General features: G+C 45.7%; 1 protein-coding gene across 1 annotated transcript; it reads right to left on the bottom strand.

The window, feature by feature from the left end:
- Window positions 1-46: 46 nt before the first annotated feature.
- On the bottom strand, window positions 47-15,630 carry LOC102463597 (uncharacterized). Its single transcript, XM_014579264.4, is given in 5 exon segments — window positions 47-378; window positions 1,707-1,836; window positions 3,292-3,405; window positions 4,221-4,298; window positions 15,208-15,630. Coding segments are annotated over 5 exon segments (807 nt in total). The 3' UTR covers window positions 47-316.
- Window positions 15,631-18,086: the final 2,456 nt, after the last annotated feature.

The following is an 18,086-nucleotide window of genomic DNA, read 5'->3' as shown; positions in this document are numbered from 1 at the left end:
TCTCTGTTGCATGATTTTTTTCACCTGAATACCACAAGAGAGCAAATTTTGTAAAAAATGGTTTATCAGTTCCATTTTTGTATAAAACACACGGGAGAAACCTAGCCAATCAACACACGAATTGCTGCCACATGACAAGATACTTTTTGTCAAACTTTGAATCTAAAGAACATACAAATGTTTTCTCATGTCTACAGTCAATTGTCTATGCTCTTCCATTTAACTATTTCTTAAAAAATTCCACATATCCCCATATTTCTTCTGTCCCAGTTACAGTACAATGACAGGGAGGAAGAGGGCTGGTTAAAACTCCTCTCTATGCAGTTTTCTGCTGTCCCTTCTTTCCAATCAGAGACTTATGGATGTGAGGGATTACACCTGCAAAGAGAACAATGGATTAGAATAGTAGCACAACAAATATTTCTCAGCAGGTTACTTTCTGTCAATTCAAAGGTTTGTTCTTTATCTGAATAGCCAGAAAGTTTTGCATGATCTGCATAAACTTACACCTTTTCTTGTTCTTTGCCCATTCTCCAGCCATAATTTCATCCCACCACAATGGAACCTCCTTTGTCATTTTAACAGGTTTACTGTCTCAACAGCCCATTTCTAAGCTGTAAAGCTAAAATGGAAGTTGTAAGGGTACATAGACCAGCTCAATTGACCTGTGAGTACTAAGGCTGACCACGGCTACGTCTGCAGCTAGCGCAGTGTGTTGAGCAGACGGCTAGCACAGGTTTGACAGCAGTGTAGATGGGGAGGCTTTGCTTAGGCAAGTACAGAAGTGCAAGAACCCGCCAGTATGAGCCCAACACAGCTCTGTGCGCGCATGCAGCGCTTCCCATAGCTACACTGCCACGCTCCCTGCATACCGTCCTGCTGCAGGAGCTTTTCCCCACTGCAGTAAGAAGTTCAAGCAACAAGAAAAGGGTCTAGCAAGTTCCCTACTACCAGAGAGTCCCAAGCAGAGCCTTTTGCTGCATGTAACTAGTTTGCTTTTCACTGAAGCACATAGCTACGTGTACCCTGCAAGCCACAAGAGTAAACAAGGCCTATATCACTTCTGCAGAGTTTACCAGGCTTATCCCAACAGCAGCACCACATAAGGAAAGTACAGAGGCACAGATGCAACAACAGGAGAATTAACAGGCCCATTCATATAAATCTCACAAGTTACTGTAGGTTATTTTGTCCAATATAGAATTACAATCTCTAACCCAATATCATTTACACGATCTTCAAAGAGCACTCTTGTGAAGCTTAGTCCTCTTCCTATCTAGACTACCTCACACAGCCCAGTCCTTGCTGTAAGGAAAGTTCTAGTCAAGGTTAAAAAGATGGAGGCTGGACAGAAAAGCTGCAATCCCAGGAGCTTTCACAAAAGTGTAACAAATCCCAATTTCCCTCAACTTACAATTATTTTAAGTGTAATGCTCATGGAAGGCACTGAATGGACAATCCACAGAATATGCACTACAAGCTGAAGAGTAATTCAGTAGCTCATCTTTCTCTGAGACTGCCAAATCACAATAGCTATGTTTTAGATACCAATATAGATACAAATATGGCCAAAATTGATTTGTGTCCACTGTGAAATAGTGTGACGGAAGAAATTCAAGTGAAGTTAACTTATTATCCATCATTTTCCTTACTACTGACTCTCCACTTCTATAACGAACCCAGTTAAGAAGCCCAACTAGACATACCTCCACCAGCAATGGTCGCTTTAATGAGAGAATCCAACTCTTCATCCCCACGAATAGCAAGCTGCAAGTGACGAGGAGTGATACGCTTTACTTTGAGATCCTTGGAAGCATTACCTGCCAACTCCAGCACCTGACAAAATTAGTAAGAGTTAGACCTGTCAACGTTTACAAAAAGCAAAATGTTTTTTCAGTGGGAATGTGTCATCATGAACAACTATCTCTGAAGTACTTATATGCTACACATTCCCACAGTATGCAATTGCCTCAAACTGTAATATATTTATCTTCACAGTGCTACTATCCCTATTTTGCAGATGGGAAACTGAGGCACAGATACCTTAATCAGTTTGGTTAGTGTAACAATGGGAGTTTGGGGCAGACCCATGTCTCCCAAGTCCTAAGCTAGCTCTCTAGCTACTTTCTTTATCCATTCACTGATTCCAAGGTCAAAAGGGACCGATGTGATTATGCAAACTGATCTCCTCTCCTGTATGGCTAGAAATTATTGTGGGGAAACTCTCTAAAACAGATCTTGTAGAAAAAACATCCAACCTTGATTTTAACATGATTTGTGAGGGGGAACCCACCACAAGTATTGCAGAGTTGTTCCAATGGTTAATTACTGTCACTTAAAATTGTACACCTTATTCCAATCTGAATTGCTCTAGCTTCAATTTCCAGCTATTGGATTGTATTGTTCTCCAGACTTGAGCATCCCATTATTAAGCATTTGTTCCCCCAAGTAAAAATTTATAAGCTGCAATTAATTCAACCCTTTATCTTCTCTCTAATAAACTAAATAATTGGAGCTCCTTACATGTGTCACTGTAAGCATGTTTAATAAACATCAGTGGCATTATCTGAACCCTCTCTAATTGTCTCAACTGTGGAAATCAAACCTGGACACAGTATTCCCAATAACAGTGGCAAACACAGGATCCTTTACTCCTACTTGAGATTCCCTCATTTTTTAATTGCCTTAGCTCTTTACATCTACAGAATAGTGCATTAGATACCATTCAGCTTAACCAACTGGAGGTGTTTAAAATAAAAATAAAAATTAAAAAATTAAACACACACACACACACGGCAGTAATATAAACTTGCTGCTTAGTTTCTACCACATTGGAAAACTATTTGAGAGAGAAACTGTTTTCTGCTACTTATTTAAAAGGGTCCTAACACTGCAGGTCTAAATGCTGTGTGCTCTGAAAAACATAATCCTGGGGATGATTATCCCTATCACATTTATAGCAAATAGTTAAAAGCATCTTTCTTTTGGTATTCAAACAATGCTACAGTTCGGGGTCCAAAGCGTTCAATATTTGCATCTCACTTATCTTCAATACATTTGTTTGAGTAGCTATTCAGAGCTACAAGGAACATATTTAATTTATTGCAATTATATTTGCCTGATATTAGACACATCTCCAATCTTTCTGTCTAGCTGACTAAACATCTGTTCTCCATGGCTTTGGAAACACAACCACATGAGATATGAAGGACTACACAAAAACAAGGCTACTTCCTAGCCCTTACTTTGTCAGGTACTCTGTGGGTTTGTCAGCAGGTACTTCAAACCTACCTCAGCAGTGAGATACTCAAGAATTGCAGCACTGTACACGGCAGCAGTAGCACCAACTCGCCCATGACTCGTAGTGCGAGTCTTCAAGTGTCTGTGGATACGACCCACTGGGAACTGCAGTAAAAAACACTTGTTAGCATTCGAGATCCACATCTATGGTACAGTACTACATTCCTGCCTAATGTTAAGGTCTGTAAACAATCTGGTATAAGACATGTAAATGGAGTACAAATTTACCGAGACATAAGCCATACAACAGAGGAGTGTTCATTGACTATTGCTAGAACTGCGGGCACTCACTCTACAGAAAATGACATTTTACAGTTGTGTTCCCCGTTGACCAAACATTTTCCAATGGTACTATGTAAGCATAGGAACAGCAGATGGAGTGTACTTCTATATAGTGTTGCATTTTCAAAGTCCCCTGAAAATATACAAGTTAATCCCCACAACCACCCGATAAGACAGGTAAGTAACAAACATTAATGATAGACAAGAATTGTTTTTGAAATCAGTAAAACATGGGGGCAAAGAAAGAAGTTGAATCAATCAATTATATTTAGTTAAAAATTGTGATATACACAAAAATGGCTACTGTTGTATTGAACTAGTCACACTCAACCGGCCAAAAAGCCACACGTAGCTAATAGCTAGCGCACTGGACACCACTATTGTAAAGTTTAATTCATGTTAGAAAGTCAGAGTAGCAGGAAAAAGCCTGGCTAGAGGAGTCAGAAGAAACCACGGCATTTGATTTTGCAGTTATAAGTAGCCATGCAAAATTTCACAGTCAAACTAGAAGCATATTTCTACCCCTCTGCTAAAACCTGCTCCACAAAAATGTAAGTTTTATTTAACAGATAATTATTGTATTCACATTGTACATTCTAAGGCAAAACAAAGTAATACAGGATTTCGCACCACTTTACCTGAAGCCCTGCTCTTTGTGAGCGAGACACTGCCTTGGCCTTGGCCTTTCCACTGTCCTTGCCAGCCTTGCCTCCAGCCTGAACAAGAGAGCAATATTAGAATTAATAAAACAAGCCCATGCACAGACAAAAACCTGCACTGCATCACCATCTTCACCACCACAGTTAAGAATCCAAGAGTCTTACCTCTTCTGCTCAAACTTGGAAAATTTATCCCCAAAAAGATTAAGCAACATCTCTTACTTGAGGAATGTTTGTATCCAGAGTTCTCTATTAAAATTGTGCACATGAACATGGGGGCTTGACTGTTTAGTTGCACCTAACTTCCCAAGTTTGCAGGTGTTTACAGCTTATGTAAATATTTTTCAACCAAAACCACCCACATCTATTCCTTTTATGTCAGTTTTTGTAAGATCACATGACTGCTTTATGCTAAAGCCAGAAAAATTTAAGAGCACGACCATGCTATTTTTAAAAAGTCAGTACTTATGCTGAAAAGTTTGTTAGCAGATCAGAATGTTAAACAATTCTATTGCAGTTGTAATTTTCCACAGTGAATTTACTGATCACCTAATGAATATTCTTACCTGAACTAGTTTATTTGGCTGAATAAGTTAACTTATCTGATAATCCCAAGAAATCTAGGGACCAACCCCTACCCCCTTCAGTTTTTGTTATAGCAAACTGCAAGGCTCACCATGCAATAATGTTGATAAACTACCCCAGGTGTAGAAGCTAGAGCAGGCCTACTCAACACGTGGCCCACAGCCCGCTTGCAGCCCATGGTGTGGTTTGGGTTTACACAGGGCTCAACACATGGCCCACAGGTGGGATCCTTTGAACATGGCCTCTACTGGGAACATGCTCCATAATGGCGAGTCAATACAATGGTTTTCTGTTGAGATGCGTTTTAGTAGTTAAATTCCTGGACTGTCATTGCTCATTAAAAGTGCTGTCATATGAGTGGAAATTGGGTAAATATTGTATTTTATTAATATCAGCAGAACTGACTTAAATGGGGCCTGCATGTTGTGTAGTCTTGCCCTAATCTTTGTATTCATGTCAGTCAGTGTGAAAGAAGCTATTTCCATATATATTTTTGCATGTACATGCAACCACACTTAAGTTGAGACCCTTGCCTTGGCATGTGCTGAGAGTATCATTGTGGCTTCCAAAGTTAAGTATCCCTGAGCTAGAGAGAGGATGAAAACTGGCAGATTCCAGGACTACACAGGATCACTGTAATCATCTCCTTACAAACTTCTTCAGATTCTTAAGGCAGATATTTCAGAAAGCATCCAATCTTGTTTTAAAACTAGTCTGTGACAATCCATCACAACGCTTGGTAAGTTATTCCAATGAGTAACTGCTCTGTTACAAATGTAGGCCTTATTTCCAGTCCGTATTTGTCTGGCTTCAACTTCCAGCCATTAGATTGCATTAGTTCTTTCTCTGTGACACCGAAGAACCTGTTATCACATATTTGTTCCCCATCTAGGTACTCACAGACTAAATCAAGTTACCCTCTAACCTTCTCTTTGCTCAATTAAGAAGATTGAGCTCCTTGAGTCCATCACTGTGAAGCATATTTTCTAATCCTTTAATCATTCTCATGGCTATTTTCTGACCCCTCTCCCACTTACCCTCTTGAATTGTGCACATTAATACCCAATAAAATATACCAGCAACAGTCACATCAATACCAAATAAAGAGATTAAATAACCTCTTCTCTTCTCCTTGAGATTCCCCTGTTTAGTTACCCAAGGGCTGTGTCTAGACTGGCATGATTTTCCGCAAATGCTTTTAACGGAAAAGTTTTTCCGTTAAAAGCATTTGTGGAAAAGAGCGTCTAGATAGCCCCGAACACCATTTTCGCCATTCTTACGCAAAACCGCGTCTAGATTGGCACGGACACTTTTCTGCAAAAAGCAACTGGATTGCTTGGTTTTTGCATTGTTTATCACTTTCCCAACCTGGGTCGTCTGCAAGCTTTATCAGGAATGATTTTAGGTTCTCTTCTATGTCATTAATAAAATGTCCATAGCATAGGGCCAAGCACTGGCCTCTGCAGGATCCCATTAGAAACACACCGTTCAGCAATGAATAAATACCCATTTGAGAGAAGATGCATCTCCCATCCCTGAACACACCACATGTAGCCAGATGTTACCCTCTTTCCGAAGTCATCCAACACCATTATAATGATGCTTTCTTTTGCCAATGCTGGGAACCAGATTCATGTGTAATGAAGATACAGTGTAGTGTGGCCTCCTGGCTAGAGAACTGGACTAGGCCTCCTGGCAAGTCACTTCACTTCTATGCCTGGAGTTTTGCCATCTGTGAATAGGAGATAATATTTACCTCCTTTATTCTAAGTACTTTGAGACAAATACATCATCAGTTATTGTGCTGAAAGTTTTGCTATTCCTGACTCTTTCGGAAAGCAATGAATATGCAGGTTTCAGTTCACCTACTCAAATGGCAATGGAAGTAATTGTGGAGTCAGCAATAGGGATGTCAGTGGTTATCTGGTAAGCATCGCCCTTATTGGGCGATGCTTACCAGTTAACCAGTGGCCCAGCAGGGCTAGCCAGGCCCAAGCAGCCTGCCGTGGGCAGGGGCCACTTAACTGATTTAAATGGGGTTTTACATCCCTAGTCAGGAAACATTTTATCTGGTCCCATCTTCAGCTCTTAACTAAGTTTTTGGCTGGTTAGCGCCAACACATTAAAAAATATTAAGGTACACTAAAACTGGGAAGATTGCAATTAGTCCAGAATGGCACTGTACCATATTATCACAGTGTGGAAACGGCTTCATAATACATTAGCGAAAAGGGACATCATGAAACAAGGAAAAGTTATTTACTTGCTCCCATAACGTAAGAACTAAGGGTCACCAAATAAACTTAATAGGTAGCAGGTTTAAAACAAAAGGAAGTTTTTCTTCATGAAGCACAGTGTCAACCCGTGGAACTCCTTGCCAGAGAATGTTGTGAAGACCAGGATTTTAACAGGGCTCAAAAGAGAACTAGATAAATTCATGGAGGTTAGGTCCATCAATACTTATTAGCCAGAAGAATAGGAATGGTGTCCCTAGCCTCTATTTGTCAGGAGCTGGAAATGGATGACAGAAGAGGGATCACTTGATGATTCCCTGTTTTGTTCACTCCCTCTGGGGCATCTGGTATTGGCCGCTGTTGGAAGACAGGGCACTGGGCTAGATGGACTTTTGGTCTGACCCAGTGTGGCCTTTCTTATGTTCTTAAACATTACCGCATTCTGTAACAGTAGCAGTTTGAAAATGGCACTCAGAGCAGAACACCCTCCACTTCACAGTATAGCTTGAAGGGTATGGTTAGGCTACTTGTCAAAAAGGACTAAGGAATACACAGGGAGTACGAAAGATAGGATTTTTTTCCATTCAACATTCCATTTCTATAGAGGAAAGCACACTCCCTGATCAAGATAGAGGTTAGAAGTTTAAAATACTAATGTCTATGCAGACTATGTTAAAGGGTCATTAACTTGAAATCTAACAATTTCTTCAATAGAAGTCACCCACTCACTTTTTATTGTTACAAATATTTTAGCACACACACAGCAACAGCAAAGATCAACACCTACATAAAAGGTGGGAAAAGAACTATACAAGGAAAATAGCAAAAAGTGACTAGAACAGACAAATGTAGAGGTTTGGTTTTTTTTAAACTTGTAGTTATCTAAGTAGCTTGGGTATTCACATGGCCCAATTATTAAAATCTGTGAACCTCACAATCTTTAATGTACTTATGAGGTAGTGGAGCACTGATCTCGGGGGGGGGGGGGGGGGGAGAAGAGTGTCACTAAGTGACTAATAGAAGTCAAACAGGACACCTCTGGTAGAGCTGGGAACCAAACCACAGTTTTCAGAGACCTGAGCAAGTATTCTAACTGGTTGGACAATCCTCTCTAACCTGTAAAGAAAGGTATCCTTCTCAAGTGAGATCTCTTGGACACAGAACATGATTAACACAATGCCTTAAGTAAAGCATACATACTAATTTTGGTGATTAATATGCAAAAAAGACCACTGTTTAAGCAAGTGCAAAGTCTTCACACCTGTCTACAGTAATTTGGTAGTTTAACATTTACCATAAATTAGCATATATAACCCACACTCGTGTATAACCCGCACCTGTGCAAAACCTGTGGTTTTTCCTGAAGGTGTAAAAAAAAGTCTTAGATAACCCGCACACATGTATAGCCCACAGGTTATATACACACTACTTTAAGGTACCTGGTAATTGTACATACCAGCCACAGACTCCGGGAGGGGAGGAATGGAGAGTGCAGCGCAGGCGAGCTGGTCGGCCTGCAGGAGGGGAGCCACACTTGTGGCCAGGTTCCACGCAGCTGCAGCCAGGCACAACCCACCCTCCTCCGGGTGGAAGGAACGCAGAGTACCACGCAGGCAAGTAAAAATAAACTTGTATACCCTGCAGGTGGGTTGTGGGGTTTGTAAAACTTTGTATAACCCACAGGTTATATGCGGTAAAACACGGTATATACTGTACCTGATCCAAATGTTAGAGTGGTAGTCTGGTTAAACTAGTTTAGAGATGGAAAAGGTTAAGAAGAGAAGCTGTGTTTGGAGTCTCATTTAAGCCACTGTTACCATGCATTTGCTCTGTATGTTATGCCACGTCTATGCTACCAGCATTTTGGCAATATAGCTATACCACCAAAGCGCTCCTATGGTACATCTACACAGCAGAGTTATTTTAGAATAACTGACGTTATTCTGAAATAAGAGAGCGCGTCTACACTACCAACAGTTATTTCAAAATAATGTTGAGCTGGAGGACTTCTTACTCCAACCTCAAAGTAACCCGCATTCCACAAGGAGCAAGGGAAATTGACGGAAGAGTGTTCTTCCTTCAACTTCCTGCTGTGTAGACAGTGTCAAAAGCTGAATTAAGCTATTTCAACAAGCTACGCAATTGACGTAGCTGAAGCTGCATATCTTAATTTGATGTTAGCCCTGCTGTGTAGACGTATGTTCTTCTCTTAAGATGGACACTAGGCAATCACACTGGGTCAAACCCCTGGAGGGATAGCTCAGTGCTTTGAGCATTGGCCTGTTCAACCCAGGGTTGTGAGCTTAATCCTTGAGGGGGCTATTTAGGGATCTGGGGCAAATATGTCAGGGATGGTGCTTGGGCCTGCCGTAAGGGCAGGGGACTGCACTTGACCTCTCAAGGTCCCTTCCAGTTCTATGAGATAGGTATATCTCCATATATTTTATTAATGGGCCATCAAGCCCAGTAACCTGTCTTCTGACAATGGTCAGTGCCAGAGCATCACAAGGCAATTATCGAGTCCAATCCCAGCTTCTGGCTGTCACTGGTTTAGAGAGACAGCATGGGGGTGCATCCTGACTATTTTGGCTAATACACATTGACGGACCTATCCTCCATGAACTTATTTATACTTTTGGCCTTCACATCCTCTGGCAAAGAGTTGCCCAGTTTGATTGTGCTTTGTATGAAGTACTTCCTTATGTTTAATTGCTGCCCATTAATGTAATTAATAGGGTGACATCTAGTTTACCCTTTCACATAAGAACACCACTTCCCTATTTACCCTCTCCACGCCACTCAAGATTTTATAGTAGGGATGTTAAAAATGTTTAAAAAATTAACTGTGTAACTGATCAAAAGTTAACTGCAGGGCTTGGCTCCTGTACTGGTAGCAGGCCTGACCAGGAGCAGTGCTCAGGAGGGTCTGTTGCACTATGCCACAGATGACTTCTCCAGCCAGGTGCCAGTCACATCCCTATTTTAGAGAGACTTTGATCTCGCTTCCCTTAATAGTCCCTTTTTCCAAGCTGACCAGTCCCAATTTTTTTTAAACTCTCCTCATATAGGTACTATTCCATGCCCCTACTTATTTTGTTGTCCTTCTCTGTACCTTATCCAGTTGTAATGCTCCTTTTTTGAAAAAGGTAATTTAAGCGAATTTAGACTCCATCACTTTGGGAAAACATCCCACGTTTACATACAATGTCCATCATTTAGCATTTATCAGCATAAAGTTTTCATTGCTGTTTTGTTGCCCAGTTAACCCCTTTTTGTGAGATCCTTTTGTAATTCTTCGTAGTCAATTTTAGACTTCACTATCTTAAGTATTTCTGTATCTTCTGCAAACTTTGCCTACCTCTTTTTCAGACAATTTATGTATATGATGAATCGTGTTTGTCCCAGTACGGAACTTTGTGAGACCTTGCTATTTACTTCTACCCAAACAGATCATGTAGTCCACCGCTGGGCAACCTAGCCTAGAGAATGGGCCATATGAGTGGCCTTTCCTCTCAATGGACTGTTGCAAGCAAAACTGTCTCCCAGGATAGATTAGTTTTGCTAAGTGCGTGCATACCTAAAATTTGTGAGGTTTGCCAACTGAATTGTAGCAGTGTGTTGATGGGATACAGAGGGCGCACATGGCTCCCACAGTCAACATTGTGTGCAATCAGCATACACCTCACATGTGCGTAATTAGTAATACCAGTAGGAAAAAACCCTATGCGGATGGAAGCCAGCGGAATCTGGCAACCCTGTGCATAGGGCAATGGCAAACAAAATGACTTGCAGGCCACAGGTTGCCCACCATTGATTTAGTTCTATCCTTTGTTTTAACCAGATCCATGAGAAGACCTTCCTTCTTATTCTAGGACTTCTTAATTTGCTTAAGAACCTTTGGTGAGGGACATGTTAAAGGCTTTCCGAAAGTCCAACTACACTATATCTGCTGGATACTCTTGTCCATATACTTGCTGACACACTCAAAGAATTTTAACAGATTGGTTAGGTATGATTTCTCTTGCCCCACCTCCCGCCAAAAAAACCCCAAAACAAAACAGACTCTTCCCCCAAAATACATATCTGACCATTCTGTTTTTCACTACAGTTTCAACCAATTGGCCTAGTACTGAAGTTAGGCTTACCAGCCAGTTATCGCCAGGATTGCTTCTGGAGGTTGTTTAAAAAAGAAAAACCAGCATTATACTAAGTAGCCCTCCAGTAACTGGTACAAAGGCTGATTTAAGCGATAGGTTACACAAACAAGTAGTAGTCTTGCAATTTCATATCCAAATTCCATCAAAACTCTTGGTGTGAATACCACTTATTCTGGAGACTTATTTAATGAATTAATTTCTTCCAAAACCTCTTCTATTGACAGCTCAGTCTGAAACAGTTCCTCAAAAGTGACACCTAAAAAGAATGGGTCAGGTATGGTATCCTCTGTTGTGAAGCCCATCGCAAAGAATGTATTTAGCTTTGCCGCAATGACCTGGTCTTCCTTGTGTGATCCTTTAGCTTATACTGGAAAAACTGCAATAGTCTTTTGTCTGTACAACTTATTCCAGTCCCGACCCGTAAGAGCAAAATAAGTTACGCCAGCAAAAGTGCTATTTGGCCATTACTACATTTAGGATAGCTTGGTCTGGCAAAATATCCTACATCAGTGAGAGTTCATAACTTTTCACATCCCTGACCAACATAACTGTGCCAGCAAAGGTTTGTAGCATATTCCTGACATGTTTTACTGCAGAAGAGGGCAAACATATACATAAAAATCAGTAATGTTTTCAGAGGGTCACTGCTCTCTAATCCTGACTTTAGTCATTTTTTGCCAGAAGTATGACTAGAAGGAGGCTTTGTTCCAAAACACTCATTTCTATCCCTTAAAGAAAAAGGCCATTGCATATAAATTGCTTAAATTAGCTACCCAAATTACAATACTTTCAAAACAGTTTACTGTCAGATTTGGCATTTACATGCCTGTGAAGGGGGTATGTTTTTGCTTTAATATCAAGTAATACATTAGAGAGAACCAGAAATCAAAATTTCAAAGTTTATTTCCAAGTCAACTTAGCTAATATTTTGAAGCTGTTTAAAATCAATTTCTGATGCTTTCTGGTAGAGAAGCCCAACCTCTGTTCTAGTTTTCATAAAATTATCAAGATGACAGGTCTCTGTCTATTCATTAGCCTCTACTATATCTGACATGTAAAACCAACTCTTGTCAAAAAATCCCCTAGGTCAATCTGAATCCTTCCCAGGCCATCCAACATTGTTTAGGGTATAATTAAGACTCCTCCATCCATCAAACCCAGGCTACACTTTGCATGGCCTCTATGTTAAGTCCCATAAGATTTCCCTCTGCGGGTAGCATCCAGAGAGATTCGTTCAATTGGCTTCTTTATCTTCAAGATTTAGTCTATTCACCATAAGTGGTTAAACTGCACACATGATTTGGAATGGATACGAGTTGGCAGGAGAGGGTTGAAACATTGCAGAAGTTCAATACAGCCAATAGTTTTAAGGAATAAAACTGAGAACATTACACGATTTCAGACATAGTATTTCCACTCAGATCTTGTGGTTTCTGATCAGAAGAACAATGATTTGTCTAAGAAATCTAGTTTTATCAGTGAAGTTGCATTTAAGGAGCTCAAAGGGCAAACAAACGGACTCTACTCTGCCTCAGAGTTCCAATGCACAGCAAGGATTCAGGAGGATGGCCAATAGTGGTGCAGAGGATACAGAACAACCAGGGAGACATCAGGATGAACACACAACCTGGTAGCTGAGTTTGCTCACCATGATTGGAGTCTACACAGTGAAAGTCACACGTCCATCACTCCACTGCCTGCAGAATCAAGATGACTATAAGACTGCTCCAAGTTTTCCTGGCTATTGAGACTTTAGATTTAAAAAAAAAAAAGTAATTTCTAGAGCAGCAATAAGTACCTCACAAGCATAATCCCATTATATGCCATAGATAAGTAAATGCTTGAGCAGGACTTGGCCTAGCTTAGTAACCTATACATTATAGGTTGCACCCCAACCTTGTCTTTACCATACCTACACAGCCCAGGAGCAATGACTTGTAAAGCAACTTGGTAGTAGTAATCTTCTCATATGTTTTAGTGTCCATTAGGATAATTTAAAGTACTTAGATGGTGGAAATCAAGAGGGCTAATATTTTCCTATTCAGGAGAATGAAACGACTTTCCCTTTTGGATTTAGAAATTAAAATGTTTCTTGATAGCTTAATGGAGTTGTTTAAATTAAATAAAACATGTTAATACGTTTTCTGGGCAGGATCACTGTTCAGCACAACTCTGGAAACAATGTTTGCTGAGTGATGTTGCTGTTCCAGCAGACACAGAAAGTGTTTTGTTTTCCCTTTCAATTCAAGAAAGGCGTTCAGTTTAAAAGAATTTTCAACATTTATATTAGTTCTAATATTAAAAAAAAAATTAGGCATTGCCATGGTTGAAGTTTGATGTACAAAAAATATTTTAGTGTCTTGTGACACTATGAGGCTCTTATCCTACTGATGTTACATATGAAGTCCAAGGTAAAGTACTAGGCAAATAAATATAAGCACTTTTCTAGGAAATGCTACTCTGGTAACCTCAGGGAATGAACTATTTAGAGTCAGGTAAATCACTGTATTCTACTTACGATTGTGATACAGGAAGATAGTCCTAGAACGTGCTGCTACATTTAACCTGACATTGTGCTTATAATACTGCTTGTTTATTACATAATAGCATTGCTTCACTTAATTTGGGGCAGCATTTAATACAATTTGTTCATAATTTGCCAAGAACGACACGATATCTATGAGTGTAAGATTCTATGATAAATTCAATTTCTTAACTCCACAAAGCACTCCTACTTTAGCCCTTACAATTACAATCCTTTGCTTTGGATCAGGACAGGCCACATACAAACCAAAAGGAAAGTGCCAGTAAAATACAGCTTGCAGATAGCGCCTTGTGATTATTTTGATTAATAATGAAATGTGCAATGAATTAAACAAAACATCAGTTCAAGAGACAGACAGAAATATGGCCATGTGCCATTTTTATTTAAATAAATCTATACACTCTATGTGCAGTCCTTGAGCATCTATAAGTTCCCAATTTGCTTGTGTGTCAAAGTTTGGGTATCCCTACCACAAGCGTGCAAAACCCTAAGGGTGGTACTATCCCCATTTCACATATAGAGTTTCCATAAGTCAAAGTGACAAGTTCTCAGCAGAACAGTGTTCCCCGCACACCCACGTGCTCATTCCTCCAGATCTTGTACTACTTAATGAGGTCATAGCTTTAAGAGCCATCACTAAACTGCAAAATTTGACAGATGAGCATCAGTGGAGTATAGAGCTGGTGTCAACTCATGTCGAGAGGTTAAATTTGAATAACTCTGAGCAATAACATCGCTGCTTGTGCAATCCAGTGGAGACATGGTCCCTGGCCTATGAGTTTTATTAACTTAGACAAAAACATAACTCAGAATTCCCTTGCAACTATCTCCTCGCTCTCCTTTAAAGCGAGAGGATGCTGGACTGCAGAAGACCGTTAAAAATGGTTCGTCCCCCCCTCCTCCCCCCAGAACCCCAATCCAGAAAGAGTTCCAACTTCCAAAGCCACTAGCGGGAGAAAGCAGTTTCCGCAAGGGCATGACATGTACGCGAGGAGCAAGTTCGCCTCTTCCCCGCACGCTCCCTCTCGAGCCTGGAGGTCCGAGGAGAGCGGGACGGGCCAGCGAGCGGGAGTCGCTGACCCCGGGGGGAAGATGCGAAAACAAACGGGACCCACAGTTCGTTCCTCCCCGCAGGTCCCTGCCAGGCTCGGGGAGCCCCGCAAGTCTCCGGCCTCCGTCGTGCCGCCGCGAGCGACACTTTCCCCGCGATCAGCTGCCCGGCCTGCTCGTTGGGGAGCTCCCCGCCTGACAGCCGGAGCCGGGCCGCCACCAGCCTGGACCGCGCTGGCGGGAAGGACAGGGGTTCGCGCCTGGCGAGGGGCTCGGCGCGATTGCGGCCCCACCGCGGCCGGGAGCTCGGCTGCCCCCAGCGCTGCCGCCTTTGGCGCACGGGCACTTCCCGCCCGTTGCGCGGCGGCCACCGGCCTCATCCCTCCGCGCCTCACCATAGTTCCGCCGCTGCTGTGGGAGGACCGGTCCCGATTCCGCCGCGCTGGAGCCGCCTCAGGAGCCGCGAGACAATAAACCGCCTGAGCGCGAGGAGAGAGCCTGGCCTGCCGCGGCCGCTCTGAGCCAATCAGCGCATCCCATGCTAGTTTGAACCTACCACCTCGACCAATCACGACACCGCTTCTTGTCTCCTCGGCTGGCTAGCCCCGCCCCGCGGCCCGTTTAACGGCTGTTTTTCCTTTGCACACGGCACGCAGGGGCGAGGGAAGTGAGGCCGAGGGGGCTTGGCGTGGGAGGGGGGAGTTGGAGAATGACGTTGCCATTGGCCAATAGTAGCAGGAAGTCAGCTCGAGGACGGCGGGGATTTATGAGTGATGGTTCTTGTAGCCAATAGAAAAAATATAAATTTTCCCGCCCATTTTCTTCCCTCCCCCCTCTCGTGTTTGTTTGCGTTAAGAGGAAAAATGGAGTTGAGGGGTGCCTGGTGTAGCCAGCCCCGCAGGCGGCTGTTCACACTGGAGAACTACGTATGTTCCTGGTGGGGCCACTCCTACGTGCACCCCTCGTCGCCGCCCCGGTGACCGAACTCGTCAGCCCCTCCGCCGTCAGGCGATGGGCACCGTCCCACCCCCCGTCTGCCCCATTCGCCGCCATGGGGCACCCCACACACCCCCCGTCTGCTCCCTATGCCGCCAAGGGGCACCCCACACCCCCCCGTCTGCTCCCTATGCCGACAAGGGGCACCCCACACCCCCCCGTCTGCTCCCTATGCCGCCATGGGGCACCCACACCCCCCCGTCTGCTCCCTATGCCGCCATGGGGCACCCCACACCCCCCCGTCTGCTCCCTATGCCGCCAAGGGGCACCCCACACCCCCCCGTCTGCTCCCTATGCCGCCATGGGGCACCCACACCCCCCCGTCTGCTCCCTATGCCGCCATGGGGCACCCCACACCCCCCCGTCTGCTCCCTATGCCGCCAAGGGGCACCCCACACCCCCCCGTCTGCTCCCTATGCCGCCATGGGGCACCCCACACCCCCCCGTCTGCTCCCTATGCCGCCAAGGGGCACCCCACACCCCCCCGTCTGCTCCCTATGCCGCCATGGGGCACCCCACACCCCCCCGTCTGCTCCCTATGCCGCCATAGGGCACCCACACCCCTCCATCTGCTCCCTATGCCGCCATGGGGCACCCCACACCCCCCCGTCTGCTCCCTATGCCGCCATGGGGCACCCACACCCCTCCATCTGCTCCCTATGCCGCCAAGGGGCACCCCACACCCCCCCGTCTGCTCCCTATGCCGCCATGGGGCACCCCACACCCCCCCGTCTGCTCCCTATGCCGCCATGGGGCACCCACACCCCTCCATCTGCTCCCTATGCCGCCATGGGGCACCCACCCCCCGTCTGCTCCCTATGCCGCCATGGGGCACCCCACCCCCCCCCCGTCTGCTCCCTATGCCGCCATGGGGCACCCCACACCCCCCCGTCTGCTCCCTATGCCGCCATGGGGCACCCACACCCCTCCATCTGCTCCCTATGCCGCCATGGGGCACCCCACACCCCCCCGTCTGCTCCCTATGCCGCCATGGGGCACCCCACACCCCCCCGTCTGCTCCCTATGCCGCCATGGGGCACCCCACACCCCTCCATCTGCTCCCTATGCCGCCATGGGGCACCCCACACACCCCCGTCTGCTCCCTATGCCGCCATGGGGCACCCCACACCCCCCCGTCTGCTCCCTATGCCGCCAAGGGGCACCCCACACCCCCCCGTCTGCTCCCTATGCCGCCATGGGGCACCCACACCCCCCCGTCTGCTCCCTATGCCGCCATGGGGCACCCCACACCCCCCCGTCTGCTCCCTATGCCGCCATAGGGCACCCACACCCCTCCATCTGCTCCCTATGCCGCCATGGGGCACCCCACACCCCCCCGTCTGCTCCCTATGCCGCCATGGGGCACCCACACCCCTCCATCTGCTCCCTATGCCGCCAAGGGGCACCCCACACCCCCCCGTCTGCTCCCTATGCCGCCATGGGGCACCCCACACCCCCCCGTCTGCTCCCTATGCCGCCATGGGGCACCCACACCCCTCCATCTGCTCCCTATGCCGCCATGGGGCACCCACACCCCTCCATCTGCTCCCTATGCCGCCATGGGGCACCCCACACCGCCCCCGTCTGCTCCCTATGCCGCCATAGGGCACCCACACCCCTCCATCTGCTCCCTATGCCGCCATGGGGCACCCACACCCCTCCATCTGCTCCCTATGCCGCCATGGGGCACCCCACACCCCCCCGTCTGCTCCCTATGCCGCCATGGGGCACCCACACCCCTCCATCTGCTCCCTATGCCGCCAAGGGGCACCCCACACCCCCCCGTCTGCTCCCTATGCCGCCATGGGGCACCCACACCCCTCCATCTGCTCCCTATGCCGCCATGGGGCACCCCACACACCCTCCCGTCTGCTCCCTATGCCGCCAAGGGGCACCCCACACCCCCCCGTCTGCTCCCTATGCCGCCAAGGGGCACCCCACACCCCCCCGTCTGCTCCCTATGCCGCCATGGGGCACCCACACCCCTCCATCTGCTCCCTATGCCGCCATGGGGCACCCCACACACCCCCCGTCTGCTCCCTATGCCGCCAAGGGGCACCCCACACCCCCCCGTCTGCTCCCTATGCCGCCAAGGGGCACCCCACACCCCCCCGTCTGCTCCCTATGCCGCCATGGGGCACCCCACAGCCCCCCCGTCTGCTTCCTATGCCGCCATGGGGCACCCCCCGTCTGCTTCCTATGCCGCCAAGGGGCACCCCACACCCCCCCGTCTGCTCCCTATGCCGCCATGGGGCACCCCACACACCCCAACTGCCAC

This window comes from Pelodiscus sinensis, chromosome 28 (assembly GCF_052426305.1).
Source record: "Pelodiscus sinensis isolate ZL-2025 chromosome 28, ASM5242630v1, whole genome shotgun sequence".
In the NCBI taxonomy this organism is placed as follows: domain Eukaryota; kingdom Metazoa; phylum Chordata; order Testudines; family Trionychidae; genus Pelodiscus; species Pelodiscus sinensis.
Note: the sequence above shows the minus strand (reverse complement) of the source record. Positions and strands in the feature narration are given on the sequence as shown.